General features: G+C 51.0%; 8 protein-coding genes across 8 annotated transcripts; 4 read left to right on the top strand and 4 right to left on the bottom strand.

The window, feature by feature from the left end:
- Positions 1 to 71: 71 nt before the first annotated feature.
- Positions 72 to 773, bottom strand: A1O9_04685 (uncharacterized protein; the record flags this gene model as incomplete). The annotated part of the gene is made up of 2 exons (XM_013406973.1): positions 72 to 404; positions 477 to 773. 2 exons carry the CDS (start codon positions 771 to 773, stop codon positions 72 to 74), a joined length of 630 nt encoding a protein of 209 aa, XP_013262427.1.
- A 525-nt stretch (positions 774 to 1,298) lies between these two features.
- On the top strand, positions 1,299 to 2,557 carry A1O9_04684 (uncharacterized protein; the record flags this gene model as incomplete). The annotated part of the gene is made up of 2 exons (XM_013406972.1): positions 1,299 to 1,343; positions 1,427 to 2,557. 2 exons carry the CDS (start codon positions 1,299 to 1,301, stop codon positions 2,555 to 2,557), a joined length of 1,176 nt encoding a protein of 391 aa, XP_013262426.1.
- Positions 2,558 to 3,013: 456 nt separating this feature from the next.
- Positions 3,014 to 6,718, bottom strand: A1O9_04683 (uncharacterized protein; the record flags this gene model as incomplete). The annotated part of the gene is made up of 2 exons (XM_013406971.1): positions 3,014 to 5,004; positions 5,053 to 6,718. The coding sequence occupies 2 exons, from the start codon at positions 6,716 to 6,718 to the stop codon at positions 3,014 to 3,016; spliced, it is 3,657 nt and encodes a 1,218-aa protein (XP_013262425.1).
- Positions 6,719 to 9,288: 2,570 nt separating this feature from the next.
- On the top strand, positions 9,289 to 10,239 carry A1O9_04682 (uncharacterized protein; the record flags this gene model as incomplete). The annotated part of the gene is made up of 2 exons (XM_013406970.1): positions 9,289 to 9,840; positions 10,021 to 10,239. 2 exons carry the CDS (start codon positions 9,289 to 9,291, stop codon positions 10,237 to 10,239), a joined length of 771 nt encoding a protein of 256 aa, XP_013262424.1.
- A 395-nt stretch (positions 10,240 to 10,634) lies between these two features.
- A1O9_04681 (uncharacterized protein) lies at positions 10,635 to 11,283 on the bottom strand (the record flags this gene model as incomplete). The annotated part of the gene is made up of 3 exons (XM_013406969.1): positions 10,635 to 10,881; positions 10,932 to 11,107; positions 11,158 to 11,283. The coding sequence occupies 3 exons, from the start codon at positions 11,281 to 11,283 to the stop codon at positions 10,635 to 10,637; spliced, it is 549 nt and encodes a 182-aa protein (XP_013262423.1).
- A 610-nt stretch (positions 11,284 to 11,893) lies between these two features.
- Positions 11,894 to 12,241, top strand: A1O9_04680 (uncharacterized protein; the record flags this gene model as incomplete). Its single annotated transcript, XM_013406968.1, has 1 exon — positions 11,894 to 12,241. One exon carries the CDS (start codon positions 11,894 to 11,896, stop codon positions 12,239 to 12,241), a length of 348 nt encoding a protein of 115 aa, XP_013262422.1.
- A 173-nt stretch (positions 12,242 to 12,414) lies between these two features.
- On the top strand, positions 12,415 to 14,217 carry A1O9_04679 (uncharacterized protein; the record flags this gene model as incomplete). The annotated part of the gene is made up of 1 exon (XM_013406967.1): positions 12,415 to 14,217. The coding sequence occupies one exon, from the start codon at positions 12,415 to 12,417 to the stop codon at positions 14,215 to 14,217; it is 1,803 nt and encodes a 600-aa protein (XP_013262421.1).
- A 1,586-nt stretch (positions 14,218 to 15,803) lies between these two features.
- A1O9_04678 (glycine cleavage system T protein) lies at positions 15,804 to 17,282 on the bottom strand (the record flags this gene model as incomplete). Its single annotated transcript, XM_013406966.1, has 1 exon — positions 15,804 to 17,282. One exon carries the CDS (start codon positions 17,280 to 17,282, stop codon positions 15,804 to 15,806), a length of 1,479 nt encoding a protein of 492 aa, XP_013262420.1.
- Between the last annotated feature and the right edge of the window lie 693 nt (positions 17,283 to 17,975).

The following is a 17,975-nucleotide window of genomic DNA, read 5'->3' as shown; positions in this document are numbered from 1 at the left end:
CTGAAGACAGGAAAAGTCCTTATCGCTGCGCCAACACCAAACCGTGGAAAGACGGAAACGAAAAAAGTTCGTTAACAGGGCTGTCCAGTAGGTTGCGGCGGCTCCTGCTGCAGCTGTGCACCTTGTTCCTTCTCCTGCAATTTCCGTCGCGCAGCCAAGATCATCTCATCTCTGCGGTTCTGAAGCATTTTCTGACGGGCATCTCTGTTGCTCTGCCAGCCGGGCAGCGGACCATCTTCTTCCCTCTCCTTGCCCTTCGAATTCACCTTTGCCTGCAGATTGTATCGCGTGATCAGATCCGGCGGTAGAGAGGCCGTGGAGATTGCTGTCGATGTCGTCGTTGCGGCTGTCGACTCAAATGATGTCGGTGTGAATGCTGGTGGCGGTTGGAAAGAGGGTGGGGCCTAGTTGAAAAACACCTCGGATGTTAGTCGTGGTGGAATTGTATCACTGTCGTGTCTCGTGGAATCACTCACCGGCTCCAAGCCTCGACCTGATAATACTCTTTCTATAGTCGCCTGTACACTGCCTCTATTGCGATGTAGATCCCACATGATATCACGTCGACTGAGCTGGGGAAACATCTGGGCGATGTGATCGACTTGCGCCGGGGTGAATCGGAGGCCTGGAGTTCTCGATGATGACGAGGAATTGCCATCTGTACCGCCCCGCGGAGCAGAAAAGAAGTATCGGTAAATGAAGTATCCCAGCACAGCGACAAAGGCCAGGCTGGGAATGGAGATAGTGGCCTCTTCCTCAATCGCGGAAGACATGTTGGATGCCATGGACCGAGGTGGTCTTGTGAGCAGAGTTCGCTAATAATAGATGAGGGCTGCTGCTTTCCGGCTTAACAGCCAGTAATACCGGAGATATCGGTTCGGGTTAGAGTCAAACTTGCGAAGCGAAGCCGACAGTTTATATGAGAGAGCAACTATGAAGAGAAACGACTTTATCTCTCTATCGATGCATCCGACCCGATGGGTCAGCGGCACTAACAACGCCGCCGCAACGGTGGGCTGCAATCACACAAGTGCATGTTTCTATGATGCGCCGTACTAAATGTATCCGCCACTTTTGAACGGCACGCACCTTAAAGTAATATCCTAGCAACTAGACTAGCCTTAGATGGAACTCATATCAGAACTCGGTTCAGCCTTCAGGCCACCAGGACAACAGAAAGTGATCTTTTGGGCTTCCCATTCTCAAGTCTCAGCTATGTAGGAGTTGGAGGACTTGAAAATAAAGCAGAGGCTTGCATTTGCCAAACTACTGGAAGAAAGAACAGCGAGCGAGCAGTCATGAACGTGGTTGAGAAGCCATTTGGTGTTGTTCTATTGATCGGGGTAAGTTCTATCAAACGGTAGCATTTCAGCTTTCGCCTCGCTATCTCTCTGGAAGATATATAACTTGCACTAAATCTTTCCAGGGCTGTGGCATCATCGGACACCACATCATCGTTGATATCGTGACCAAATGTGGGGTCGCACGTGCAGAAGATGTGCACATCTTCGACCGCCATGTTGGACCGGACCAGCTGTACTATACAGCCTTCATCCCAGAGGCTAACTACCACAAGGGCGACATCTGTGACTCTGCGCGACTGGCTCAGGTCCTGCAGCAAGTGCGGCCGGCCGTCGTATTCGATCTGGTCTCGCCGCCGATGTTCAACTACGATCTCGCGTATTACATGCGCATCAACGTCGAGGCACGGCGTGTCCTCCTGGACCTCGCCCGAGAGACTCGCACGGTCAAGGCATTCGTGTACAATTCTTCTGCGGGTGTCATTCACGACTCTTACAGCGATTTATGCAATGCTGACGAGTCGTGGCCGGTGCTGTTCATGCCGCAGCAGTGCGAACCTTACTCACACAGCAAGGCTGTCGCGGAGACGATGGTGTTGGAGGCTAACGGCTACGGCCCTAGCACCAGCAGCAACGAAGGAAGCCAAGGACGATGGAAAATGCACACAGTCTCAATCCGACAATGCACTCCGTTCGGCGCCAACCATGGGGAAACGACGGTCGCATTGGTCGAGAACGCGCGGAACGGCAAATACAAATATCAGGTTGGAGACAACAGCAACCTGGTAGACTGGACGTATATCGAGAACAGTGCACGGGCATTTTCTCTTGCGGCACAGGCTCTCCTCATCACGCACGAGTCCCACACCAACCAGCCCGTGGAAGAGGCTAGCCGCGTTGACGGTGAAGCGTTCCTCGTCTCGAACGATCAGCCAGTCCGGTTCTGGACGTTTGCGCGTCAGATAGGTGCCGCGGCCGGGTACGAGATTGACGATAAGGACGTACGGGTGATCCCGCGCTGGGTGGCGATGACGATGGCGTTCGTTGCCGAGTGGTCGACCTGGGTTCTGTCGTTTGGTCGCCGCAAGGCCGCTTTCACGCGCTTCGGCATCCGCTATAGCACACTCAATCATTATCATTGCATTGACAAGGCCAAGCAACGTCTCAAGTATGAACCTATGGTTGACCTGGAGGAGGGCATCAGGAGATCGGTTCTGCCGTACAAGACGGCCGCGCCACAGGAGCATGGTGGTTAGATCAAAATCGAGGGCTGAGTTGCGCGTTTGAGCTTGTAAGAAGCAGATCTCTATTCATAACCAATACCGCCAGTACCTATAGATGTCGTGGTCGATAATATCAAACACTTGACCATCGTCCATGTGGTTGTAGTCCAAGTAAACCTTTCCTGGGATGATCTGAGGACAAAAAGTATGCTTATCTGCCATGTTTTTCCTGGATATATTGTACCATCTCTTGGTCTCCCTTCATGCGTGATGGCAATGGCTGTCAACGACATCCAATGACTCGGCCATGAGATATTGGTATGAATCTAATATAAGGAGAGTTCTTGCGCTATGCTTTGTATTGTCGATGCATATTCTTTCAATTCGTCGCTGGTCGTCGTTCAGCTAAAAGCCTACAAAGCGGAACAGCGCTATGTCGTTGAGAAAGCTTCCTCCTTGGTGGCGAGGTTCAACAGTCTATCCATTGTCTCAACCACTCTTATCCCACCCAACCCAACTTCTCGGCATCACTCTCCACACCATCACTTCACCACTCTTGAGATCGCCAACCTTGTAACTCTCCTCCCTCACCTTTGGCTTCTTTCCCTTCTCCTCACGACCTTGTTCCCAAGCACGGATTTTCTTCTTTGTACCATCCCAATCAATCACTACCGCCGCATGATCAGGCTTTCCAACATCCATGCTATACTTCGCATGAAGCCCTCCCTTGTGACCGGCGAACTTGGCATTGCGAAAAGTAACGATATCACCAGGTCGAATTTCATCAAATTGCTGTGTCGATGCATTGCCTAGATTAGCATAAACTAAAGCACCATAAGCTCTGTTGCCAATTGGACGTAGGGCGGTGCCATGAGGCTTCAAGACTTCAAGAACAAGGGCTTGTCCTGAGCCATCACCTACAGCGGATCCTGCCAGACTATTTGCGGCTCTGCTTATTTGCACGCCGAACTGTCCTGACGCGCTTTCAAGTTGATCACGCCTAGGTGCAGGCGGGGGGCGTTCGTGGTTCTGCTCAAAGGTAGCGTGTGAAGGGTCGGCACTGTCAAAACTGGCATTGACGGTAGTTGAGGAATAGTCCATGTACAGCACAAACACATCCTTAGAGACAGTCGTTCGGCCACTCCGGTTCGCTGATGACGAAGTCTCTATCTCATATAATACATCCTGACGGCCCTGTAGTGCTGGCGGAGGAAGCGCTTCCTGAGTCCACCAAAGTGAATTCTTCCCGACATCAATATCGCGCGCAATAAAGCCCTGTTCCCCACTAGTGCGTGAATGCTCCATAGAGCGGCGAGAAACCGTACCGGATCGTTTGACATCAAGATTTTGTTCTGGCTGGGGGCCGGGTGGTGGTGGAGGAGGTGGTGCGAATGATGACGGGGGAGGTTGATAATCGGCCTGTGGGGGAAGTGGAGGGGGAGCAGGTCTGTCAGATGGCGGAGGGGGTGGAGGGATAGAGGAAGGTGGCTGACTGCCACCATACAAGTCATCCTCTTCTACTTCTTCCCTGGGGGACTGCAAGAGTTGTGAGTACTGGCCCCTAGGCGGATAAGTTGGGGCACCCTGAGGTTGTACACCATATCGATAAGGATCATAGTCTTCATCGTCATCATTGGCGACCTTGGGGGGAGGCACGGGGGGAGGAGCGCCACGGGGAGCATCCATAGACTTCCTCGACTTCGGGGCTGCTGCTGGTGGTAGAGGTGGCGGTGTATCGCGAGGTACGGCCACTGATGGGACAGGTGGTAGAGGAGGCGCTCCGCGTGGTGGGCTTTTCGGTGATTTTATGGCATCGTCCGTCAGCACACCGTCGTCGAGGCTGGAGTCACGGTTGTGGGCTTTCAAGGCATCCTTGTGTTTTGCACTGGAAGCAATGTCGGTATCATAGTCTCCATCATACTCGGTCACTTCTTCCTCCTCCTCATCATCATCCTCATCCGCGGGAGGCTTTACTGGAATACCTCTGGAGTCGCTAGTTGATCGTCTAACTGGAGGTTGGCCAGGTGGAGGTGGAGGAGGGGCCCGAGCTTGGGGGGAAGTCGGACTCATGGGAATCGGAGGTGGAACACGACTAACTCTTTTTTCGTTGGTTGGAGAGATTCCGGTCTCGGTTGTATCCAATCTGGGAGGCTCTTCTCTACGGAGAGGAGGCGGTGGTGCGTTAAAATTTGGGCTAGCTGTAGTATCGGTCAGAGGAGATCTGGTGATATTTGATGAGTTCAAGTTGCGCTCCTCATCGGTTGCTTCGTCATGACCAGTCTGGTCAGGGCTGGTTGGGCTCAATGGGATTGGTGGGGCGGTTCGGCCTGGACGGAGTGTCAATGAAGAGCCGTACAATGGATGGGATACCATACCCGAGGTTGGAGATTGTGGTGTGGGTGGGATTGGTCTTGGACCTGCTGGGGGTGGTGGAGGAACCGCTCTCGCTTCGCGTGGTGGTGCTGGCGGAAACGGACGCTCTGTAGAAAGTCAGTGGAGAGTGCATGAGAAGGGGCTGATGAGCATACCCTGTGGAGTTGGGGGAGCAGGACGATCAGTTGAACGTCGCTGCAAGGGCTTGGAGACATAATCCTCAGCCTCGCCATGTGAAAAAGGCTCGCGAGGAGTAGGCCTTGCGGTTTCATCCTCGTCACTGCCATCATTCACAGAGGCTTCCTCCTCCCGTTTGGGCACCATATTGGACATTCCAGGAAGCGCTACGCGAAGTGGAGTGGCTCTTTCTTGAGACTCCTCCTGCTGATGGTATTCCGATGTTTGCCGACTAGACTCGGCTGAAGCTTTTGGCTTTCGGGCGGGCGCTGGGGCACCTAGTCCTCCAGGAGGGCCAAACATACCCATCATACCCATGCCTCCGCTCATCTTGGCCATCCGTTCCCTCAGCTCCCTTCTCCGTCTAATCTCAGGATCTTCTTCCTCTTCCTCCTCTTGCTCTTCGTCATCTTCTCCATCTTCGCCATCTTCGCCATCTTCGACAGTATTGGGTTTCTGCTTGGGTGGATCTGAAAATGATTTCTCTGAGGATCTGGCCTTGGGCCGTTCCTCTTCGGTAGAGACTTCCTGTGCGTCCTCCTCGTCCCCAGCGCCTGAATCATCAGCATCATTGGTATCACTAACTAGTTCCCTCGAAGGCTGGGGCTGCGGTGTGACAGTAGCAATGTTGGTAGAAGGATGAGTTGCCTCCTCAGCGAGGTCGCCTGACGGGCGACCTACGGTTTCGTTGGTTTCCACCTTAGCGAGAGCTGGGTCTGCCAACCCAGTCTGCTCAACCTCTTCTGTAGATTCAACCCGTTTCTTAGGAGGTCTCTTGGGCTTGTCCCTCTTCTCGGCACTTCTTGCTGCCTGTTCTAGCTGCTGCTTCTGTAAAAGTGCTATCCGATCTTTCAAGCTTTGGGGTTTAGGTTGGTCTTCGACAGGGGCGTCTTCTTGAGCAGGTGGTTCTGTTTGTGCGTCCCTGGGTTCGGACTCTTGGAGGGTGGGGTCTTCTTCACGGCGGTAGAACTTTTGCGGTGGCGGTGGTTCCCTTGGGGGTGGGATATAGGCATTTCTGCTCGGTGGTGGAGCGACGAATGACTTCTTGACAAAAGTACCCCCCGGTCCGGTACCACCGGGCTTGAATGGAGTGACTGGAGTCGCAGCAGGTTTATTGAACGCCGCTATTCGATCCTTGAAAGAGCTTGAAGTCGGTTTCTCTGCGACAGGTGGAGGCGGTTTGGATGCGGCGGGTTTAGTGGTGGGCGGCTTGGAAGCAGAGACAGCAATAGTAGAAATGGGAGGTGATGGTAATGGCTCTTGCCTGGCTGGCTCCACAACATCTTTGTCTTTAGGGGAATCTATGTGTTGTTCTTCCGGGTGGTCCACCGGATCGGGAGGAGTGGGAGCAACAGGCTGCGCTGTAGGAGGCTCTGGGGTCTCCTCAACAGGATCTGGAAGCGGAGCTCGCTTTGGAGCTCGAGCAGGTCGAGAGGGGACAGGAGGCTCATATTTCTCGACAAAGTTCCTGGGAAAGATCCCATCGAGTTTGTCTCCAGAAGCATCAACATATTCGCCAGTATACCAGTCGGCATCTTCCTCTTCGGTCACGGTGATGATTTGACCGAGGGAGAAATTGAGGTCGTCCGGCTCATCCGACTTATAGTCAAAGACGGCTTTGACCTTGAATGGAACCGAAGGCATGTCGAAGGTTTGTGCAGATGTTGAGCGAGGATGGCGGAGGCAGCGCAGAGGCAGCTGTTGTGGAGGGACGAGGACGGGAGATCTTACTCGAACACAAGGGACCAGACGGGCACAAGGACGGTGACGCAGCACCTGCGCCACTTCCGGTCAAATACGTGCCAAGTTGAGTGTAATACTGACAACTCTTGGATCACATGGACAGCGAGCCCTGTAGTTGCATAGAGAATACAGTCGCAGTCACGTTGGAGGAGTTGCAAACGGATTGTGCCAGATCCAAGTTCGAGTTTGTGGACAGAAGTGGCTCATTGAACGTGGGGTCGAGCACGACCTAAGGTAACTACGACCCAAACGGTATTATGCAGGTAGCAGGTGGGTATTCCGTACCTTCCCTCACATCTTCTTGCAGGGACGGTTATGGGCTTGGTGGGCGATACTAGTACGGAGGACGGACCACCAATACCACTAATACCTGTAGCGAGGAATTCGGGCTTGACTACTGGCGCTTTAGTGTTCCTTAGATAGCTGACAACACCACTAACTCACTCGCTAATGATACCACTAAGTCACTAGCTGACTACGTAATACAAGCAGGGCAGGCTGCCAGGTATTGCTGTGTTCTCATTCTCTAAGGCTTCCCTCTCGCGAAGGTTTGAGAAAGAAACTCCGTACTCTGTGCTCCGTATAATTACGGGGTAGAGCCTAAGCAAAGGGCCCCACGACTGTTCCCAAGGCATAGTTACCGTGTCAATGTTCTGGCCGTCAACACCAACTACAACTCTGGGCTCGTCGGGGACCACTTCGCTACTGCTACATGCTCTGAAGTCGCTCATGGATGCAAATCCAGAGACTACCTCGTTCATGGAACTACAAGAACCCGACAGCAATGGAGCCACCACCGCTCCGTGTGCGTAGAGACTGCCTGCGGGCTTGCCGTTCTCCCTTTCAAGGGGGTGGCTGCAAAAGTGGTTGTGACTGACTCTCACTTTGGCCTTCCTCTCTGCAAAAGCTCTATGCGCAAATGGCCGTGTATTGATGGACAGGGCTCCGCCATTGCGCTATTGCTTGGGCGTAGCGCTGATGCAAATGTAGCCATGACTGGAAGTCAACAGTGTTCTGAGTGTGTTGAGCTCGTCTTGAATTTCTTTTGCCTGAAAAATGTGTGGCAGGGGTTATGTGAGTGAACTCCAGACGCCATTCGTGAGAAAGGGCTTTTTGTACGTTCTTCTCGACATTGAGGAAATGGATCAAACATCCAGGACAATACAGGACGCTGTAAGCCATCCACTCCCTACCTGTTTTCGCAGCGAATGACTTCTAATTCGATGCACAGGTTATGGGCATTCTCTGCTTGGAACAAAGCGGCATCAACATTCCGTAAGCTCTTTTCTCGCAAGAATGGGCCGGGGAGTCTGTTCGCCAGAGCCGAACTCTACTGGTGTCCACAAGCGTCACAATCATCTTTGTAAGTTCTGAAGGTGTTTATTGAATACTTTCGCAATGATATCCCACATAGCCCCCATTATCCTTCTTCACATCATTGTTGGCCCTGAACATCTCATCTTTGCAAGGCGATGCCCGAGGAAATCCTCTCTATCAAGCTCGATGGATGTTCCCCATAGCCTGCGAGTCTTCCTCTGTCAGTTTGCCTTGTCCTTTCAATACGCAACAAGTACAACAAGACAACAACAATTAACATCGGTAGTCTTCACTTCGTTTGTTACAAACGACCTTCTTCTTCTATGCGCCTTTATGGTCGATGCTATGACCGAAAGGCTTCACGTTCCGTTCCAATGCCTTGTACCTCTGTCGGAAACAACCGCCACTGGACCTCCAAACCCAGGGTTTCTCAATTCAGGTTCTCAAGCGCATCAGGAACACAGAACAGATGCAGCGAAAAGCAATCCAGCGTCGGTAACAGTAACCCCAAAGATTGCAATGAGCAGAAGAACCAAAGGCGAAGGAGGAGAGTGTGACACTTCCGAGAGAAGGGACCTTCGCCCACTCCCGATGGCAAGATGGTTTAATGGCAGATCCCGAAAATGGCTTATATGAAGCTGTTATGGAGGTGTGGCGTCAATGTATGTCTTATGTCCTCCCTTGATTTCCTAGGTATAATTTTTAGCTTTTCATGATATAAAGTCGTTGATGAGTAGCTGCCCGTATCTACAAGTAATGAATTAAATTTGACTGTTCCATGCCTCGGTGACGACACGGCGTTATGCCTCAAGCTTAAGAGCAAGACTCAATGAAAGACAAGAATCCAAAACCACTAAGATCCAATATTCATCTTGCTGTGGCAAGTGGCAGCCTCGTAATCGTGCTATCGCGCGAGGCCTTTGGCTTGGACAAATAGACCCGACCAGGCAACTTCCCCGCATTCATTCTCGACTTGGATTATTTTCTTGAACGATCCGTTTCTCTCTACGGACGTCTTCAGGTACTCAGGTAGTGAAGATTCAGCCTTCATGTGATATCTCTCAGCCAGATTGTATCATCACATTGACACGCAACTGGCCACCGATCCACTGATGCACCAATAAAACCAATGGCACGCCAACAACGCCAACGACATGACATCGACAACCTCAGCTCCAGCCACGACCGATCGTGAAGAACGCATCCGCAACACCGCCCTTCGACACGCGCAAGACATCGAAGGGCGCAAACGACTACAATCCCGGATCGCGGACCTGGTCGTCGAGGCATACGACCTGCCCTCCCGCCCGGACGCGGATCCAGGCCGGCCGCTCGCTGCAGACGCCACGCTCTTTAAGCAATGTCTCGCGGTGTTCCGGCCCTCCGACCTCGACGACCTGATCTACGAGCGCAACGTCGACGACCGCTGCGGCTACTCGCTGTGTCCGCGGCCCAACGAGAAAATTGTCAACGCGGGCCAGAAAGTGTGGAATCAGAAGGGTGGCAAGGATTTCCGCCTCCTTGATCGCGCCGAGCTCGAGAAGTTTTGCTCCTCTGCCTGTCGTGAGCGCACCGCTTTTGTCAGAGCCCAGCTCCGGACGGAGCCTGCCTGGCTTCGCCAGGAAGCGTTGCTTGGGGTCGATGTGAAGTTACTGGATGAGATACAGGCAGATGGTGGTGGTGGTGGATTGGTGGAGCCGTTGAATGTAAGTATAATTTCCAGCTCGATTCCTTTTGTTATTGGGTTCGACCAGCTAGGCTTGGGCTTTGTAACGACATAGTATGGTGAGAAGACCCGGGCTTGGTTCATATTGGTCGACATTCAACGGTTCCAACGCCTCTTATGGCTTACTCTACTGACATCATATGGCTAACACAAATCTCAGAAACTGGCCCTGTCCCAAGGCGCTGGCGAGGAGATGGCTGAGAAACTCGAGGCTCTTGCTCTTGAGCGAGGCGAACCACAAAATGCCTCGAATGCTAGCGACCCTCTGCCTATCATCGAGAAAGAAAGCGACCAAGTGCCTGAGGCACCCTCTTTAGGTCGGATCCAGGATCTAGTTGAGGGTCACCGGCCCCGGAAAGTTCGCTTCCAAAATGCTTGAAGCGTCTTATTAAGTATTTCCCGCCCTTCTTGGATATGGGGACAACGGTGAACATCGCGATGGCAACTCGAGACTCTTACAATTTGATCATTCCCTTTCCTTCGAGCTAAGAATGTGGACAGCATTAAATGATCGACCATAAATATCTCTCCTGCGGTCAATTCGCCAGTGTGGCACGCGCAACAGTATACATTAATTCCCCAGAACCGGGCGTGGAAACTGTCGTCGTAGTACAGGCGCTGTCGGGAAAGTATTGACGAACATGGGCAGCCTGGGGAGGAGACCTCATTCTTGTTTAAAAACCTGTTTCAGAATTTTGTCTTCTAGATTGACAGTTGAGTTTGATTCGTGAGCGTGCGGAAATACCACATCCAGCCAGTTGTATATGAATTCTATTATTGGCCAAAAGCAAAATATGCCCGTTCGAGGGGCTGTCTTTCAAATTCCCAGGCCAGCCAGTCACTCCTTGTTGTTGGTAACAAGCCCATACTGTTCACTTTGTAGATTCCTAAGCCCAGTAATAAACATTGCATGAGGACGTAGACGGCCTTAATCCCCAGCATTTGTGTCCGAGTGCCAGCGCTATCGAATTTGGAGAAGGCGGTGTTTGTTTGTGAGATCGCCTGGATGGGACCTTTGAACCTGGCGCATTGTTAGGACCCAGATATTTCAGCTTCAAGCGCTATACGTACAGCATGAAAACCATCATTATGGAGAATATCTGCAATGAGTTGCCGGACATGTAGCCCATGATCGCCTGCATGGGCAGTTGTTTCGCAGGGCCTAGAGCGATCTCCCATGCCTTCTTGATCTTCAACGTCTGCGTTTCCTCGGGAGTCGGTGGTTTTCGGCCACTTGCTTGTGCCTTCTACATCTTGTTTAGCTAGAGTGCTTGCAACATGTTACATTTGCACCAACCTGCTTTCCTGTGAGGGCTTTGGTGCTGGTGAAGCCAGGAGGGTCGGGGATGCTGGCGGCATTCTTTGATTTGGCGGGGAATCCATTATTCAGGTCAACGACCCATTTAGGAGGCGCTGGGTTCATCTTTGAGGGGAAGACCTGCGCGGAGAATGTGAGTTGGCTAGGCTGTTGCGGGTTGAAGGCATGATATGCGTTTGATGTTAGAACTGAGGGCAGGTAAATGCCGGCACGGAAGAACACAGCTTCCGTGGAGGCTTGGCACGAACGGACGACCGTGAACTCGATACCCTTGTGACCAGGCCTGTAAAGTCGTCGGTCAAGAAGGGCTCATCTTACACTCTTCGAATGATCTTTTCAGATCTCCAATACCTCATCCTCATCCTCACACTTACAATCCTCGAGGCAAATAGTGAGAGAAATGGCTTTAGTATAGCATGACTTGACGGGATATCTTCTCTAAGTTGCACTAAGCCCCTGGCTGCTGAGACGTCAGCGGAGGTGAAGAAAACAGTGAACAAAGTCGACATTGACGAGTCAAGATGTCTTCGAATCAGGGTGATGCCAAACTATTTGCGCGTGTAAGTGGTATTTGCGCTTTCCAACTGCCTCTGCCCAGCTGCTTCCACTTCTCTCTCTTTGTTTGATGTCTCACCATGTGGTCTCATTTCTTACAACCACCACCTTTCCTGCCCTTCGCACTTCCCATCTAGTGTTCATGTAAAGGAATCAACAAATGGCTCCGGGCCCTGATGACAGCGCGCGTGATGCATTGCTTGATGCAAAGCAAGTCTGTCGATGCGAGTGGTGTACCATCCACCAGCTTCATCAGGGTCTTGCGGAAGCTGGACTCGCAAATACCCCTGAGCCACCCCCTGCTCACACAATTGAACAGGGCAAAGTTGCAGAGCTACGACAAGAACTCGCAGGCACCGGAAAGAAGGACAAGAATCATACGGCAAAGAAAAATGCCCTCAAGAAAATCGTGGCCAATATGACGATGAGCAACAACGACATGATTGCCTTGTTTCCAGATATCATTGCTTGCATGCAAATTCCGATTTTGGAAATCAAGAAAATGTAGCTGAGCCACTTTCGAGCATTAGATTGCAAACGCTAACTAGTTTCAGGTCATTTTTATACCTTCAGCATTATGCCCGCACAAAGCCCGACGTGGCATTGCGAGCGTTGCCGCTATTGCAAGAGGTTTGAGACTTCCCTTCCTGGAAATCTGGATGACTCTAAACTTGTCAGGATATGGAAGACCCGAATCCGTTAATCCGAGCCCTAGCACTACGAACAGTCTCGTACATCCATGTTCGTGAGTTCGTTGAAGGGACTGTGGGTCCTCTGAAAAGGCTCATGGGTGATCAAGATCCATATGTTCGCAAGACTGCTGCCATTACTGTCGCCAAGATCTACGACCATGATAAGCGCCTGGTCGAAGGATCGGATCTGATCGATAGACTGAACAGAATGTTGAAGGATGACAACCCGACCGTTGTCGCCAGTGCCCTTGCTTCCCTCAAGGACATTTGGGAGAGGAACGAGAACATCAGACTCACAATTGATTATTCAAGCGCATCCAAAATCATTTCCATCCTTCCGGATTGCAATGAATGGTCACAGACATACATTCTAGAGTCTCTGATGTCTTACGTGCCTCAGGAATCCGGAGAGGCACTTCTATTGGCCGAAAGGATTGCTTCACGTCTCTCACACTCAAACTCCGCTGTTGTGCTTACTTGCATACGCGTCATCATGTACTTGATGAACTACATTGCAGATGCAAAGAAGATTGATGAATTATCACGCAAACTGTCGCCACCTCTTGTCACATTACTTGCAAAACCACCCGAGATACAATATCTCGCTTTACGAAATGCTATTCTGATACTGCAACAACGTCCCGAGGTGCTTCAGAATGACATTCGCGTCTTCTTCTGCAAGTACAATGATCCGATCTACGTCAAGGTGACGAAACTGGAGCTGATATTCATGTTGGCCAACAAGAACAATATATCTGTGGTTCTGAACGAGCTCAGAGAATATGCAACCGAGATTGATGTCCAATTCGTGCGCAAAGCTGTGCGCGCAATAGGCAAACTCGCCATCAAGATTGAACCGGCTGCTCGTCAATGTATCGACACACTTCTGGAATTGGTGAATGCCAAAATACCCTACATTGTTCAAGAAGCAACAGTTGTCATCAAAAACATCTTTCGTAAATATCCTAATCAATACGAGTCGGTTATTTCTACTGTGATTGGTCAAATAGACGACCTCGATGAACCTGAAGCCAAGGCTGCGATCGTCTGGATCATTGGAGAGTACGCGGATCGAATTGACAATGCCGATTCTCTTCTGCAAGACTACCTCGCAACTTTCCATGACGAGCCAATTGAGGTGCAGCTTTCGCTCCTCACCGCAACGGTCAAACTGTTCCTGCACCGTCCCACCAAAGGATCGTCAATCGTGCCCCAAGTGTTGAAGTGGTGCACCGAAGAAGTTGATGATCCTGACCTAAGGGATAGAGGTTTCATGTACTGGCGACTACTTTCTGCAGACCCTGTCACTGCAAAGAAAGTTGTAATGGGAACAAAGCCGCCAATCTCTGCGGAAAGTGAGAAACTCGACCCTGCCACCCTCGAAGAGTTGTGCCTGGGGATAGGCACTTTGGCGACTATCTACCTCAAACCGGTACAACAAGTGTTCCGTACCGCACGAACGCGTCGACTGCAAGACTCACCAGCGCTACAAAAGAAGAAAGAAGACATGAACAATGTGCTCGGCTCGCCGATGAACCTTGCCAACCCACTGTTTCTCAATACGACCGTTACGACCCCTGGCGGCACGCCGCTTCCTGGCCACCAGGCAGCCATTGCAGCGGCGGATGACTATTTCAAGAACCTGAGCCTAAGTGACAACAGCGGTGGCGATATACTCACCAGCCCAACAAACAATCTGAGTGGCAATCCATACGTCGTGAACCAGAATGCTCCACAGCAGGCTTACCATCCTCAGGCAGGAGTGGCACATAATGGGGATTTGTTGCTTTGAAATGAAAGTGTCCTAGAAGGGAGGTGTGGGTTGGGCAGGAAGAAACAATCTAAAGTAGCTAATCCAAGCGAGTCAGTCCTGGGGACCAGCTCCTACAAGTATAGTATAGGACCTCTTGAGGCATCCATCCTATAGGTGTCCTCACCAGGATAATAATCGAGAGAAGGAAAATCCTGTCAGGACCACCACTTCGGTCGTTTGAGACATGTTCATCAATCAAGGAGTACGGTATGGTCGCCCTTGCACACCGGAATTCATAAAATTGGGGCTTTGAAGCCCGGTGCGATAACTCACATGAGTACCGGAGCAACCAGCTCGGTATGCCCCTCTATCACTGGGACTGATATTACTACAGCATCTACCGGCAGATAATTCACTCCACATTTCAGTTCCAGTATGTCCCTGAAGATTAGACATATGACAAAATCCCGCTTCCGTGAAGCCCGAAAAGACCAATCATGGAGAGAGAATTCAGAAGTCAATCATTCTGCAACCTCAGCAACGACGTAGCTTGAAGGAATTTCTTGACATTGTTGCAGCAGCTTCTGGGATATGTATTTGTCACCGTCATCGTCAATGCGTCAGCGATTGAGGTTCTGGGCTAGTGGTGATTTCGGCTCCCTTTTGAGCTTAGAAGAAAGGGACACGATCCTCGGCATGGAGAGACTATTATGTCTTTCTTTGCTATGACACGGTCTAACTTAGTTCTCAATGTGGGTCGCGCATCTCGTGGAGTGCTGATAAATTGGATTGTCACAGGGCAAGAGGCATATTTCTTGGAAACCATGGAGAGCGTTGACGAGGCATGGAGCATTGCAGTCTTCCTCAGGGCCGGATTAGTATCTGATATCGACCTCCTTGTTGAGCTTTTCCCACAGGAAGGGCGTTCACGGTATCCACCCGAACCATATAAAGGTCGGAGGCGGCGCCGCAACCCAGTCATCCTTGGTTCATCTGGTCTTCGTTCGAACGAGTCATATTTGACAAAGTAGGCGACGTGGAAGTTTGGGCGCGCGAATCTCTCTTTCTAAGTCGCGGGATATCCTTCTGTAGCATGACTGAAAGCCTCGCAACCGATATGATGGTAGTGCGACGGCCAATCTTGGTCCTTATTGACAGCGTCGATCGGCGTTCTCCAGCGCGAGCTTCGTGCTTTGTTAATATAGGCATCCCGCTGTTTTGACTGTCTCTGGCCACAGCTTCGATGCTGAATAGGCGTGTTTTCACCCTAGTCCAAGCCACGGTTGCAATGGAATTCCTTGCTCCTTTTCGCCCGGAGTTTGCGAGAACTAATCGATCTGGCTTAGAGATCGATCAAGAGATGCTTCAGGCATAGGAAAGTTCGGCAAAGTGTCATATCACTCGGTCGGGGAATTATTTGCTGAAGAAATGAGACTCGGTAGTTGTATCATGACGTACAACAAGCTTGCAAGGTACCATTCAGGGCGCTCGCAAGCTTTACACACCCAGGTAGCTAGACATATTGACCTGCTACAAGATCACCACCCCGCGTTTGAAGAAATGATGGAACATTTTGTCTTCTCAACAACTCCACATTATACACTATCCACTGATGGTTTTCCTTCTCAAGCTGGACGATAGAAGCGACTCTCGACAAACGGCATCTTGGCCACTTCCGCTTTCCTTACATTCTTCCTGACCTTGACACCGACTTTAGTGCCTTTCTTGTGAAAGCCGTTCTTGATGTAGCCCATCGCGATATTCTGTCCGCCAAGATTGGGACTCGGACTTCCTGAAGTGATGTGGCCAATGACTTTATTGTCGTTTTCGAGGTCGAGGATTTCGGCTCCTTCACGTGCTGCGGGGCCTTTCTCAATTATGAAGCCAACACGTCGCTCTTGCATCGTTTTCGGTGAAGCAAGTTGTTTGTTGATCTTGACATGTCCGTTGAATGGAGGTTTGGGATGCTCGCTACGACGAGACTTGCTCACAATCCAACCAAGCGCGGCTTCGGGCGGTGTGATTTTGTCGTTAAGGTCATGTCCGTACAGACACATGCCTGCTTCGAGGCGGAGCGAGTCTCGTGCTCCGAGACCTGCCCAGCGGACTTTTGACGAATCGACAGTCAGTGCCTTTGCGATGGAGGTAGCCAATTCGGTCGAGTCTCCGTTCTCTGGAGGAATAGAAATTTCGAAGCCGTCCTCGCCAGTGTAACCCGTTCGGCTGATCAGGAGAGATGGGGTATTCATTCCACTTTCTGGGAGGGTCAATTGTAACCATCGGCTTGTACCGAAGTATAGAGTGCTAAGATCAGTATCAAGACCTTCATCTTCCAGGTCGTTGTATACGAGGGCTTGAAGAACAGTTGCAGCTTCAGGTCCTTGTAGGGCGACTAGCGCATGATGCTCTAGGATGTGCCAGTTGACTTTGTCCTTGGACGCAGATTTCGACTTTAGGAAGTCGGCTAGTTCAGATTCAATGAATGGAAGGTCAGTCTCGCGGCAGCCAGCATTTGTGACGAAATAGAAAGAATCTTTGCCTATGCGGGTGATGACCGTGTCATCGACGATTCCGCCTTCCTTGTTGAGTAAGGTCGATAAGCTGGAAGAATGTTTTTCGATCTCGTTGAGTGCAGTTGGAGTGATAGTCATGAGAAACTCCTCTGCCAGCTCTCCAGATAGCTTGTGCTGCACCATATGAGATACGTCGAATAATGAGGCGTGTTCTCGCGTCCAAAGATGAGATTCCCGGTGCGACTGGTCTGGGTATTCCAGGGGCATGGAGAAATTGGCAAAGGGGACCAATTTGGCGTTCAAGCTAGAGTGAAGACCATACAAGGGAGTCTGCTTGAGCGCACTTGAAGAAGATTCTGACGACCCCTTCCGAGATTGTACATAAGATTTGACTTGAGCTCGTCGAAGAGGGATGATGGAGCATTGTGCCGAAACTTGTCGTGTCGTCTGTTGTTCTTTGATGGATGGTGATGTATTGAGGTTCGAGCTGGTCACAAGCATGCTTGACTCTCGTCGATAAATCGATCCTGTTGTTGCTCGCTTGCAGTGAGAGGCCACACTGGCCAACGGCCGCAAACCTCGCTGAGCCATGACGCAAGGTGTTAGTTTGTCAGAGGGCAGTAGTCCACGTCTGATATTGCGTCTGTTTCCGACCCAAGACACTGATGTTCCTGTTTCTATGTAGAGGCAAGAACGGCGATAAGAACAAATTTGCTCTGGCCCTTGTGGTTACAGACGCTGAGCACTGCTATAAAAGCTAGGTCTGTCGGAGTCAATGGCAGGAAAGGCGTTCGGAGATGTGAGCGAAAGTTCCCCAGGGACAGGGACCAACCAGAAAGGCTCTAGCCTCTGACCTCAACAGCTTGGCATGTTTGGTTTATTTTTCTTGGCAGTTTTGTCATCTCTCCAAGCAAAACGTTCAAAATTATCCGTCTGTGTCTCTGATCTCCTTCTTCGCAACATCTCCGCGCTCAAAGAATCGCATTCAAAGCTTACGCACAGCAAGGCACAGTTGTTTTTCTTCAGGAGAACACGCTCATCTTGCACACCCATCATGCTTTGGGAGAAAGTCCCCGGACCACCTGAGCATCTTTCCGAAGATGGATTTTAGGACTTGCCGAAAGGCGCCGCCATAAAAGCACTTTCACAGCGGCTTATCACACGCCTTCCCCTCTTCTCGTTGACACCCGTCTTCTTTCTAGCTCTAACCTCTTTGTCGCTTGCATTTCTCTGCAACTTTGAACCTCCACCCACAGTATGCCTCATTTTTTGACGCGTGATGGG

Source organism: Exophiala aquamarina (assembly GCF_000709125.1).
Source record: "Exophiala aquamarina CBS 119918 chromosome Unknown aczIA-supercont1.3, whole genome shotgun sequence".
Classification (NCBI taxonomy): domain Eukaryota; kingdom Fungi; phylum Ascomycota; class Eurotiomycetes; order Chaetothyriales; family Herpotrichiellaceae; genus Exophiala; species Exophiala aquamarina.
The sequence above is the reverse complement of the archived record's forward strand: the minus strand, read 5'-3'. Positions and strand labels throughout refer to the sequence as shown.